The following is a 12,981-nucleotide window of genomic DNA, read 5'->3' as shown; positions in this document are numbered from 1 at the left end:
CCCTGCTGGAAAAACCAGCATACCAGCAAGACCAGCATATGTTGGGAATTATGCTGATCTTTCCTGTTTGTTTCAGCAGGGAAGTCAGTAGTAAATTCTTATATCGACTGTGAGTCAGAAGCGGGCGGGATTATGATAATGACTGTCGTGTCCAGGTCAACCGGTCCAGAAAGTAACGATGCGTCATTGTTTACTTTGGGATTTGTACTTTTTGCATATCGTTATGTACTAACACACTTACACACCAAAGGAAATGTAAAATCATGAATCTGACAATTGGTGCTTTTTAAAATGTTACATCCCTGGCTCCTAAAAAACAATAGACACCATTACAGAAATTCTATTGGTTTTATTGTTAATTTTATTGGCTCTGATGGTATATGGCCCAAAACACACTACAGTGTAGTGGTTTTAATGGTAAAAGCTAATGGTTCCTATTGGTATTTAAATGAAAACCATTAGAATTTTCTGTAATGGTTTTATTAATTTTTTTTCAGCAGGGATGAGTCTAAACAATTTCATGTGTGTGAAAAGTTATGACCCTGAAGACTTCTTTCAAGATAGATAACAACCTGCTGCCTGTACTTTTTCCTGATAATTAAACGGCTATTTACCTCACAAGTAAAGTAAATGAACATTTGGGAAAAATAAACTTGTAAATGTCGCAACTGGCCAATCAGAATGAAGCATTTCAACCAGACGTGTATCAGTAGCAGCACAAGAGCCGCTTTATTGAAATTTGAAAGCTGGTGCTTATAAAAAAGACTAGAGAAAATAAAGGAGGAAACTTACCTGAAGGAATAAAATCCTCATGATTATAATCTGCCTTAGTGTGATCCTCTTCTGTAGTTTCAGTTTTTATTTCTGTAGTTTCAGTTTTTATTTCTGTAGTTTCAGTTTTTATTTCTGTAGTTTCAGTTTTTATTTCTGTCGGTTTAGTTTTGATCTTCATCATTCCTCATGAAACGAGGTTCCTTATGTCCATATGTTCCTTATGTTCCAGACAGAATCCAGAGACTCTGTGGAGGTTTGATCAGTAGATTCCTCATCCTGTAAGCCCTGATTACTGTCACACACTGTAGTGTCCTAAAATACACTAAACGCTAAAATACACAGAGAAAAGACTCTGTTTACACCTAAGAGAGAAAAACACTGAGGATACACAAACATATCACACGCGAGCTCTTTCTTTCTTTCTTTAGTGGGTTTATCTGCGGACTAAAGAGCTGCAGAGCGCCTCCTGCTGGACTGGAGAGAAAAGACACTCAACACTTCTTCTTCTTCTTCTTCTTCTTCTTATTTTATGGCAGTTGGCAAACAACGTCTGGTTGCATTACTGCAACCTTCTGAAATGGAGTGTGGATCTGAATACTATTGTTTCTACACTTCACTCAACACTTCATCTGTCGTTCATTCTTTAAACAATAAGGTTGACGTTTCTAGATTGTTTCTTAAACCTTTTATTACCTCCCTTGAATTGCCCCGATGTGTTTTGTAAAAAAATGCTTTCAGTATCATAAATACAAACTACTTCCAACAAGTTTCATGATATGCACTTGAACACCTAGGCAGGAGAGAGAGAGATAGGCCCTGTCCCAAATGGCACACTCCGGACTCGTGGACCTCCTCAGAGTACACACTTTGATGACATCATGTAGTGCAGACTTTAAGGACCCTTGACGCAAGTCCAAGAGGGTTCACCGGAGTGGTATCTTGGGAAACCAAGGGGGTCTCCACAGAAAATGTCAGAGATTAAGACAAAATAACTATTTATTAATTGGTTTATTTCTCATTTTTTACTTTCCAAAATATTTTATATTGTATTTGCTTTGTATCTTCCTGCTCCTATTTTCCTTATTACAGTCTCATTCACTGGGGTTTGTAAGGTAAAGCTGCTATAAAACAAGATTTATTGTCAAAGTTGCTCCAGTACAAATAAATTTAAATTGAAAATGTTTCTCTTCAGAAATATACACACAGCATTACACTAAGTGTTGTCAAGTATTTTTATTATACATAAATAAATACATAATTCATGTATAGAGGGTTTAATTGGATGCACGTGAATTGTTGCCCCTAAACCGAACTTCTGATCTGTATTGATTTATCGGTCTGGCTAGTAAGTGGCTAAACTGATCTCTGAAATAGCTTGTCGAAAACACAATTTTTTGGTTTACTAAGGGGAGACTGGATCACAACTGTGAGGAGAGGTTTGGCAGCCAGGCCAGAATTTAAGGACCTGTGGCTAACATTGTATAGATTATTTTTACACAGTAACGTTAGCTCAGTGTAATGCTTGATACGCATTAGATATGATATATGAATAAAGATAATTTACTTATCATTTATTTCCCTTGTAGTCAAAAATAAACTACTCTAAAAGGACTCTGTTGTTATTGATTCTGCTGAAACCGTCTATACGTCATGGGGCTGTTGAATGCTTTATTATTACTGGTTGAGAAATGTTTCACAGGTACGCATTATTTTTCGATAAATGCACACCTGACCTGTCAAATGTCTTAAAATAACCAGCAATGTCTGGGGTAACTGTGATATAAGAGAAATAATTCATATTTACAATAAAGCAATGTAAGTGTGAAAAGATTTCAACACAGTAACACAAAGTTATAAACTCTAAATCCAGCATATAGAGGTTCAGTGAATGTTGTGTTGAATGTGTGTAAGTGTTTGAGTCTTTGTTTATCAGAGACGCTGTAGAAGGACAGAGTGCCCGCTGACCAGTCCAGATAAACTCCTACTCTATTACATGGAGGTGAGGGAGGAGGTATATCAATGCTGCTTTCATCATGACGGACTATCAGTCTATTATCAGAGCAATACAGACACCAGGACTTCACATTAAATCCAAGATCACATTCGCTGCTTCTTTCATTCCTGCTGATACTTTTATATGTCACTGATATACGAGCTCGCCAGCTGAATTCAACCTCCCAATAACAGCGTCCAGTTAGACTCTCTCTACACAAAACCTGAATACACTCCTCAAATCTGTCTGGATGATCAGGATACGGCTGAGGATCTTTCACGTATGTCACCTTTCTGTTGTCCTCTGAGAGTATGAGACATTTGTGTGCTGTGTTTGCATCCAGTGTGAGATCACAGGCGTCTAAACACAATAAGAGAGATTTATAACACAACAACAACAACAACAATCACAAAATTAATCTGTGTGTGTATGAGTGTGTAGACTTACATTTGTGTAGTCCTGCTGTAATTCTGAACTTTCCTTCATTGTGAGTACTGGTGTTGAGTTCATACTTGAGTTTGTCCAGTGTACACTGAGAGAGCATCTGGCGTCCTGAGTGTTGTGGGTGATTGTAGCTCAGATCCAGCTCTCTCAGGTGTGATGATGGGTTTGAACTCAGAGCTGAAGCCAAATAACAACAACCTTCATCTGTCACCATACAACCTGATAATCTACAGAGAGATCACACATCAACATCAGTCAGTTCATCCTCTTTAGTTATAAATCAGTAAATCAGTATCTAGAGATCAATACCTCAGTGTGTGTAGTTTACAGTCTGGACTCTTGAGAGCATCAGAGATGAGCTTCACTCCTGAATCCTGCAGGTCATTGTTACTCACATCCAGATCTCTCACAGAGGAGTTTGAGGATTGAAGACATGAAGATAAACTTTCACAACACTCAGCAGTCAGATTACACAAGGACAATCTGAATAGAAACATAAAGATATTAGTACCTGTTTTATTCATACTGATGTTCCAACAAGTCTGATTGCTTAAGTCATAGCACACTTCTGCACAATAACCCAGTCAATTTGAGCCCTCGTTGTGTCTTACTGTAGCGTATTTGTAGCCTGGCTCCGCGCTCCTACGTGCTTCCGCTTAATTTTCATTACGCTTCAGTACTACATCTGGGACCCCTCTGTAGACTTTCGTTTTCTCCTGCAAAAATCTGCAGGACCATTCAGCAAACAGATGGGGTTAAGAACGATGTGGCTAAGAACGATGGCGTTGAGGTCGTGCGTCAGTTTGAGTTGTAGTTCAGTAATGGCAGCGGAGAAAGACGTGAGAAAAGCTATTCGGTCCGTTGTTGCAAAACTGCCGAATATACAGAAGTTAAAGCCGGAGCAAGAACCAGGTTTGCTAAGTTTTGTATGTCAGATTATTCTTACTTGTTGTTTCCGGACGGTTTTGGTGTATGAAATACATCACGACCACACGTTAGCGATTGGTTATGGCAGATTCAGAGTGACTCTGGGCAGATCCAATAGTTTTAAACTTCAACAGAGGACCCTCCTTAACGGAAGTAACGCTTTGCAATGGAGCGTGCCAGACTCTCTGTACAAATAAAATTAATGTACGAGAGTCTGGTTGGACCAGGCTAGCGTATTTGTACATAGTCGGCAAAGATGTCAATTCTTTACTCTGATAATTGTATCATCCTCAATCGTTTAATTGTTACAAAGCAGATTTACAAGAGAAAAGTAGCAAAGTACAGCGGCTGAAATTAAACCATACTAGTGAGTGGAGTATTAATGTATCGTATAGAAGAGACTTCTAACTTAAGCTAATGTCAGTCTCCCAAGGGGTTAAAAAAACTAGAAAAAAGCTGTGTGGGAAAAAAGTCCTAGGGAGTAAAAACCCTAGAGAGAGAGAGAGCCAGACATAGCTGATCTTGTAGAAGATTAACTATATATCAAATACTATTTGGGTGTCACTCGGGAGACATTGTCTAACACTATGATGGGAGGCAAGATCAGTGGTGAGCATCACGCACCTGAAACTGGGTATGTTAGTCTCAGGGGCCGAGGGCAAGACAAGGAATTACTTTTATTTACATGCATGTCATAAAACCATTGTAATATCGGTTATTAATTATCCTATATAAAAACTTTACAATTTTACATATAAGTAGTTAAATCTAAATGTCTCACCTCAGTATCTGTAGTTTACAGTCTGGACTCTTGAGAGTTTCAGAGATGTGCTTCACTCCTGAATCCTGCAGGTCATTGTTACTCACATCCAGATCTCTCACAGAGGAGTTTGAAGATTGAAGACATGAAGATAAACTTTCACAACACTCAGCAGTCAAATTACAGCCTGACAATCTAAAGAGATTGATAAAGGATTGATTTAGACATTTAATGTCTTTAATTTTGATATCATGTCTTGCCATGTTGTTTCTTGTTTCCCTGTTGTGTCATGTTCTAATTGGTTCCTTGTCTTTGTCAAGCTTTGTTAATGTACTTCTGTTTGTTGTGTTTTCATGCCATATCTTGTTTTTGTGCATGTCTATGTTTAGTTCTTGTTTATTTCTATGTTTTTATAACCTTCACTTGGGTTCCAAATCGCTTACCTCCCTGTGCATTTGTTACAACCATGTAAATAATATTGTGCGTGTGTGTGTGTGTGTGTGTGTGTGTGTGTGTGTGTGTGTGTGTCCAGAGCACATTTCCAGCACAGGAGTTGAAATTAGATTCTGAATAAATGCTTTTTCATGTCATTTTGCATCCTTATTTAATAAGTTATCAGCTAGGAATATCCAGTTACAGGAGCGGGTCATTTAACTGAGATAAATAAATTAATCTGAAAGTCACTTAATCCTGAAATGTTATAAAACTACAGACCGTATCTCTCCTTCCCTTTATTGCAAAGACTCTCGAGCGCATGGTTTGTGACCAGCTCTCCACCTTCCTCACACAAAATAACCTCCTGGACAGCAATCAGTTTGGCTTCAAGAGCGGTCACTCCACCGAGACTGCACTGCTCTCGGGCATTGATGCCCTAAGGCAGGCAACAGCAGCCTCTAAATCATCTGTACTGATCCTACTTGATCTATCTGCCGCTTTTGACACTGTCAAACACCACATCCTCCTGTTGACCAGCAAGACTATGGGTGTCTCTGGAACGGTGCTACTATGGTTCAAGTCTTACCTCTCAAGCAGGCCATTTAAAGTATCCTGGAGAAGTGACGTCTCTGAACCCTAACATCTCAATCCTTCTCCTACCACTGTTATGCAGATGACACACAACTCCACCTGTCATTCCAGCCTGACAATCCAATGGTTTCTGGCCGCATCTAAGAATGCCTGAGTGATCTCATTCTGTAAGAAGGATCATCATCTCCAGCTAAACCTTGCCAATATCGACTGACCCTAAGATTCCTCACAACCTTTCCATTTAACAAGGTTACTTGACCATTACACCTTCCAGAACAGCCAGAAACCTGGGAGTGGTCATTGATGATCAGCTTAGTTTTATGGAGCATGTTGCCAGCACCACCCGTTTTTGCAGATTCATCCTCTACAACATTAGAAAAATAAAACCTTTCCTATCTAAGCATACTACACAAGTCCTAATCCAGGCTCTTGTCTTGTCCAGACTGCACTATTGCAATGCACTACTGGCTGGACTCCCAGCCTGCACAATCAAACCCCTACAGATGATCCAGAATGCAGCAGCAAGAGTGGTCTTCAATGAGCCAAAGATGGTGCACATCACTCCTTTCTATGTCAGGTTACACTGGCTTCCTACAGCAGCTTGCATCAAATTCAAAGCTCTGCTTCTGGCCTTTAAAACCACCACTGGGTCAGCACCCCATTACCTTCACTCGCTTATATAAACTTATGTACCCTCTAGATCCCTGGACTCTGCCCACGAGTGACGTCTTGTGGTGCCATCCCAAAAGGGAAATAATCACTATTGCGTTCCTTCTCTGGATCTTTTTTACATCTGTGGAATGATCTGCCACTTGCAACATGACCTGCTGATTCTGTAGCCATCTTTAAGAATCGGTTAAAAACTCATCTCTTCCGCCAACACTTCACTTACTAATACAGAGTTTAATTATTTAGTTGTTTTTCTGTCTTTATCATTTCTGTTCTTAAAAAATACCTTGGCTATAGTTAGACAGTGTGGAAAGTGTGACAATTTACCCCGCTCTCCCCTACTGTGTTAGACTTGTTTAGACTAGTTCTAAAGCACTTATGTATTTCTGTTCTTGTGTTGCTCTAATTGCTTCTGTTGTTTACCTAATTTGTAAGTCACTGTGGATAAAAGCGTCTGCTAAATGTAAATGTAAAGTCAAACCTCAGAGTGTGTAGTTTACAGTCTGGACTCTTGAGAGCATCAGAGATGAGCTTCACTCCTGAATCCTGCAGGTCATTGTTACTCAGATCCAGATCTCTCACAGATGAGTTTGAGGATTGAAGACACGAAGACAACATTTTACAGGACTCCATAGTTATAATCCAGTCTGTAAATCTTGAGCATAGAGATGAAATACAGCACAATAGGAGATAAAAGTTTCAAATACTACTCATCACATTACTAATATACAATTTTACATTTTCAATAGGGCTTACTCCACTCATTACTCTGGGAGGTTTTTGAGAATAAATATGTGAAACACATACAGTAAAATAACTCTCACATAGCTCTTGTGCAGTTGGTGACAGCTGGTATGAGTCTTCTTCTCCCCTCCTCTGTTGTGTTGTATTTCTTCAGATTCAGCTCATCCAGCACCTCCTCTGACATCTGAAGCATGTAGGCTATTGCTGAACAGTGAGCAGCAGAGAGTTTCTTCTCTGAGTGTTTGTCTGATCTCACAAACTCCTCAATCTCTCTGTACAGAGTCTGATCATTCACTTCAAGAAGACACAGAAACAGATTGATGGATCTTTCTGCGGAGATATCATCATCGCCATCATCATCACCATCATCATCATTTCTTCCCTTGATTTTATCTTTAATATACTGTGTGACCTCCATGATGGTTCCCACCGTGTGTGTCAGTAGATCCTGTAAAAGACTCTGATTGGACTCCAGTGAGATTCCCAGCAGGAATCGCAGGAAAAGATCCAGATGTCCAGTTTTACTTTCAAGAGCTTCATTTACTGCACCTCTTATGAGAGACTCAGAGTCTGAGATTTCTTCAGGACTATCATAATCATACTCATCTTCTTCATATAGAAACAACTGCTTATTATTGACTATATGGCAGTACAACACATAGAAAGCAGCCAGAAACTCCTGAAAGCTGAGATGTATGAAGCAGTAGATTTTCCTCTGATGTATCCCAGATTCCTCCTTAAAGATCTCAGTACAAATCCCAGAATACACTGAGGCGTCAGTGATGTCTATGCCAGACTCTCTCAGCTCCTCCTCATAAAACATCACATTACCCTTCATCAGCTGTTTGAAAGCCAGTTCAGACAGTTTGACAATCACTTCTCTGTTGGACTGCAGGAGTTTCTCTGGATCTCTCTCATCATACTTCTCATTCTTCATATTCATCTGAATCAGCAGGAAGTGGATGTACATTTCAGTCAGAGTTTTAGGGATTTCTGCTCTCTCATTGTCTTGTTTCAGGATGTTTTGAAGCACAGTGGATGAGATCCAACAGAAGACTGGTATGTGACACATGATGTGGAGACTTCTTGATCTTCTGACGTGTGAGATGATTCTGCTGGCTTGATGTTCATCACTGATTTTCTTCCTGAAATATTCTTCCTTCTGATCGTCATTGAATCCCTGGATTTCTGTCAGACGGTTGATGTGTTTAGATGGGATCTGATTGGCTGCTGCTGGTCTGGAGGTGATCCAGATGAGAGCAGAGGGAATCAGATCTCCTTTTATAAGGTTTGATATCAACACAGGCACTGATGAAGTCTCAGTCACCTCAGAAACTTTCTCAGCATCTGAAAACATCAGTGTCATTCTGTTTTCATCCAGACCATCAAAGATGAACACAACTTTACACTCATCATAAATCTTTGAGTCCAGATCTTGAAGTTCAGGATAAAAGTCAAGCAGAAGTTTGTGAAGACTGTACCGATCATCTTGAATCAAGTTCAGCTCTCGAAACGGAAACACAAACATGAAATCTACATCCTGATTGGCTGTTCCCTCGGCCCAATCCAGAATGAACTTCTGTACGGAGACGGTTTTTCCAATTCCAGCGATGCCTTTAGTAAGAACGCTCTTGATTTTGTCTTTTCTCTCTCTTCTTTTCTCAGTTTTATATTCTGGTTCAGGTAAGGGTTTAAAGATGTCATTGCAGTAGATTGTTGTGTCTTGTAAGTGTTGTGTTCTGGTGTTTTTCTCCATGTGTAAAACCTCATGTTCTTCATTCACTCCTTCACTCTCTCCCTCTATGAGGTACAGTTGTGTGTAAATCCTCTTCAGGAGGGTTTGATTCTCTCGTTGTTTGATTCCCTCAAATAAACTCTCAAACTTGTTCTTCATGATGGTTTTGTGTTGATCTTTGACTCTCTGCAGAACATCATCTACTGGTTCATGATGAAGATCTGGGCTCTGATCATTTTTAGCCTCACTGCAGACATAAGAAGAGAAAAGTGACACATATGTCCTACAATGCACGACAAGATGCAGAGCGACTGATATCAGGGGAAGTTGGTAACATTTAACCCCAAGTTATAATCTGCTCATGTAAAAAATTGCATCTCACTTGGGGTTAAAGGTCACGCCTCTTTCACTGAGTTTGAGGGGAGGGTCCATGGACTGATGGCTCTTCATAGACACACAGCTGTCATCTGAAGATGCTGCTCCTTGCCTTTCAACAAATTAATATTTCAGATATTAAAAGCTTTGTAGAAAAGCTGACTCAAATTCTGTCCTTATTTACTTAAACTCGTGTCATTACAAACCTTATGTGTAGAACTTAATTGAAATTCATTACATGAAAAGAGCATCCTAGACAGTCTGATTTACTTTGCATTTTGTGTCATACAGGTTTGAAACTATAAATGTAATTTGAAATCTCTTTTGTAATTAATTTGAACTGTTAAGTCTCTGAATTATGCCTCACCTGGGGTTTATTGTCATGGTTTCTTTGCTAAACTTGAGGGGAGGGTCCATGGACTGATGGCTCTTCACCGACACACAGCTGGGCTCTGGAGATGATGCTCTCTGAGTCTCACATCTGTTCATACTGAGAAAAGACACTGTTACAGTGTGTATTCTAGTTATTAATGTGCCAATTCTTTCTTACATCTCCTCGATGTCAGTGAGGGTTAAAAAAGCAGAAGGTTTGTGTAAGTGGCCAGAAACACTTCTCATGATGGTTGTTGATGTCCACAGTTTATACATCTATAAATTTAGCAGACCCTTTTATCCAAAAAGACATAAAGTGCATTCAGACTAGAGATTGAAATTCTGAATGTGTGTTGCCTTGCAATGGAACCCATGACCTTTGCAATGCTAATAAACTGTACCAAATGGACTTTTTCTCTTTTAGATTATTTTTCATTATTTCATTGAGGTTGGGGTTAGCTATACTTTTGTTTGTTATTTTGCCTGGCAAACTAATTAAATAAGAGATACACTGAAAAAAATGAATCATTCAATTTACTCAATTTTTTTAAAAGTAAGTGGTTGCAATCAATTTATATAAGCTACATTTAAACAAAAAAGATTAGTAAAGTAAAATAAAATACTTTTGTTTAAATGTAGCTGAAATAAATTGATTGCAACCACTTACCTTAAAAAAATTGAGTAAATTGAATGAATAATTTTTTCAGTGTATAAAAGAATATAAAATCTATATATTATTTGCACATTTCTTCTTGGCTTATCTGTGAAATGTAACAGAGATACATAATTCAAATTGTGCTTCAGTTCAGTTCTGTTATTTTCATTTGAACTACTCTTACCTGGGGTCAAAGGTCATCACAGGATCACCCAGTATATGTTTTTTATCCATGGATTTATCACTGAATAATGGAGACACTGCTGTCGGTCCACCATCAGCACCTACTTCTTATCATACTTTCCTCATTGGGACTTACATGAATGTCAGTGATTTCAGATCTGAAAACCCACACATCATTAAAAATTTATAAAAAAACGGGGCAAATTTTATTTATTGGCTTTGCAGGACAATTAAACAGCAAAATAAAAAACGGATAAAGCACCAGAAAACTCTCAAACCAAACGTCAACAACTGTGTTCAGTTATTTACACAAGAACATGATATTTTAAACATGATATTAAAACTGTTTGGAGAATTTAATTCACAAAAATTACAATTTTAAATTTTGTGTTAAAAACAAAATCACAAATAATGAAAACAAGCCATTTGTGTTACTGTACTCAAAACCATGAATTCAAACTATGACATCTTATCATCACAGTTAAACAAAGATCATTTAAAAAAATCTGAAAGTAATAAATGAATATAAATCTTTATTTGACAATTATTTGGTTAACTTTCAATATAAAATACTGAAGTTATAGGTCACATGAATACATGCAATAACAATTAAAAGACTAAATAGAAACAGATAAAGTCATTAAATCCTCCTTGCAAAACTGTAAACACTTACAGACACCAGCATCAAAAGAAATGATGTAATGCTGTCACAATGAATTACACACAGGTTCTGAATTTATCACAAGCGACATCCAGGTTTCAAGCGCATCACATTTCGTTTCCGTGGAGTTGGCGGGAACTTATCGTCATGACAACGCTTGTGATGGACACTGACCCGTTAAAACTCAATAAAACAGTGACTGATGCGTTTAAAAATCAAATCAACTTGATCGTAATTGTGCTTCACTAATTGTTGTGTGCAGATTATCAGTAATGATGTAGTGGTGTTTTGTTCAGATAAACTCGCAATAAGGTCGATTCTAATTGTGTGACTGTGATTTAATATTGTTATTTTTGTGCAAATTGTAAAATTGTTGTGCAGCTTATATTTAGATTTGCATTTTACAGTAGATTACCGCTTAACTTACCTCGTGAAGCGATTGTATTTGTGAGAGCTGAAGAGACACGTTTTCTTAAGCGGAAGAGAACTTTTGGTTTCGGTTTAGTAGTAATGTTCGTTGCGCGATTGAATCATTCATTTGAACCGGCTCTGTTCACCAAATTTAAAAGAATCGTAAAGAACAACTTGCATCTGGACTCGATGATGATTCACATCTTCTAAAGTATTGATGTTTGCATTTGCTAATGCTTTTTTGCAACGAATTACTCAGAGGTAAATGGGGAAATATATTTTATTTTTCATAACTTACAATTTAAGTTTATACCCTGCAAAATATTTGATTTGTGCAGTAGGATAATGGACCACCCAGCTAACACTTTTGGTTCCCAAAACGTTCCCCAGCATTACTTTTTGGTTTTCGGAACTTTATATTTGTCAAGTTTTTGTATTTTGTATTTTTCACACCATGTATAGTAACTTAAATGAACCTTTAACCACAGTAAAGTGACTTGTAAAACTTGGTTGTTATTTTTATTTCATTGTATCTCTTTAAACCCATTTTTCTCAAAATTCCATTTCTAATAATCACATCGATCAGCCAACATCAGATAACCATAACTTGTTGAAAGAAACAAAAACAGATTTATAAAGGGTTTGAACCCATAGACATCACATGTATGCCACCATAGTTGACTGCAACGGAACACACACACACACATTAATTTAGCATTACATGTATTACATTGCATAAATATGTAATTGAATTATTTGAATGCATGGTTAAAGAGATGAGAATATAGTTTAGACTTAAACTGATAAAGTGTGTCTCATTCTACATCTTCTAATTTAAATAATTTTACTCTGGGTTAAAGAAGACTCAAAGTCGTCTTTTATTTCATTCAGCCAATTTAGAAATAGCATTGCTTGGCAGATGATATTGTGGATAATTTGTTCTTCTGGCATTTCAAATAAATGAATACATGTTAAAAATCCTCTCAGTTGTATGCACTCTCTGATTCTGTTTCAGCTGCCGTGATCATACCACTGATCTACTTGCCCCCCATCATCATAATGCCCAGCTGATGTTTTAGCTGATTTAAAAAAATGTATTTCCATAAAATGTTATATAGTATTAAATCTAATATATAGTATATCTTCCATAGATGTCTGGCTCTCTCTCAATTGGATTTTATTCTCCCATTGGACTTTTTTCTCACAGGGTTTTTTTCTGCCTGAAGTTTTTTTTAACCCCATAGGAGTCAGC

At 37.8% G+C, this 12,981-nt stretch overlaps 2 protein-coding genes across 2 annotated transcripts in view; both read right to left on the bottom strand.

The window, feature by feature from the left end:
- Window positions 1–1,194, bottom strand: part of LOC135750644 (uncharacterized) — a 39,464-nt gene extending 38,270 nt beyond the window's left edge. The window contains exon 1 of the mRNA XM_073814514.1: window positions 793–1,194. The gene's annotated coding sequence lies outside the window, so the exon portion shown is untranslated. The remainder of the gene's footprint in view (window positions 1–792) is intronic.
- A 753-nt stretch (window positions 1,195–1,947) lies between these two features.
- On the bottom strand, window positions 1,948–11,811 carry LOC135752246 (NACHT, LRR and PYD domains-containing protein 3-like). Its single transcript, XM_073814470.1, has 10 exons — window positions 11,746–11,811; window positions 10,659–10,815; window positions 9,815–9,937; window positions 9,455–9,559; window positions 7,418–9,319; window positions 7,075–7,248; window positions 4,920–5,093; window positions 3,521–3,694; window positions 3,215–3,438; window positions 1,948–3,127 (listed from the first exon to the last, which is right to left on the bottom strand). Exons 2-10 carry the CDS (start codon window positions 10,706–10,708, stop codon window positions 2,607–2,609), a joined length of 3,447 nt encoding a protein of 1,148 aa, XP_073670571.1. The 5' UTR covers window positions 10,709–10,815; window positions 11,746–11,811; the 3' UTR covers window positions 1,948–2,606.
- Window positions 11,812–12,981: the final 1,170 nt, after the last annotated feature.

Source organism: Paramisgurnus dabryanus, chromosome 4 (genome assembly GCF_030506205.2).
Source record: "Paramisgurnus dabryanus chromosome 4, PD_genome_1.1, whole genome shotgun sequence".
In the NCBI taxonomy this organism is placed as follows: domain Eukaryota; kingdom Metazoa; phylum Chordata; class Actinopteri; order Cypriniformes; family Cobitidae; genus Paramisgurnus; species Paramisgurnus dabryanus.
Note: the sequence above shows the minus strand (reverse complement) of the source record. Positions and strands in the feature narration are given on the sequence as shown.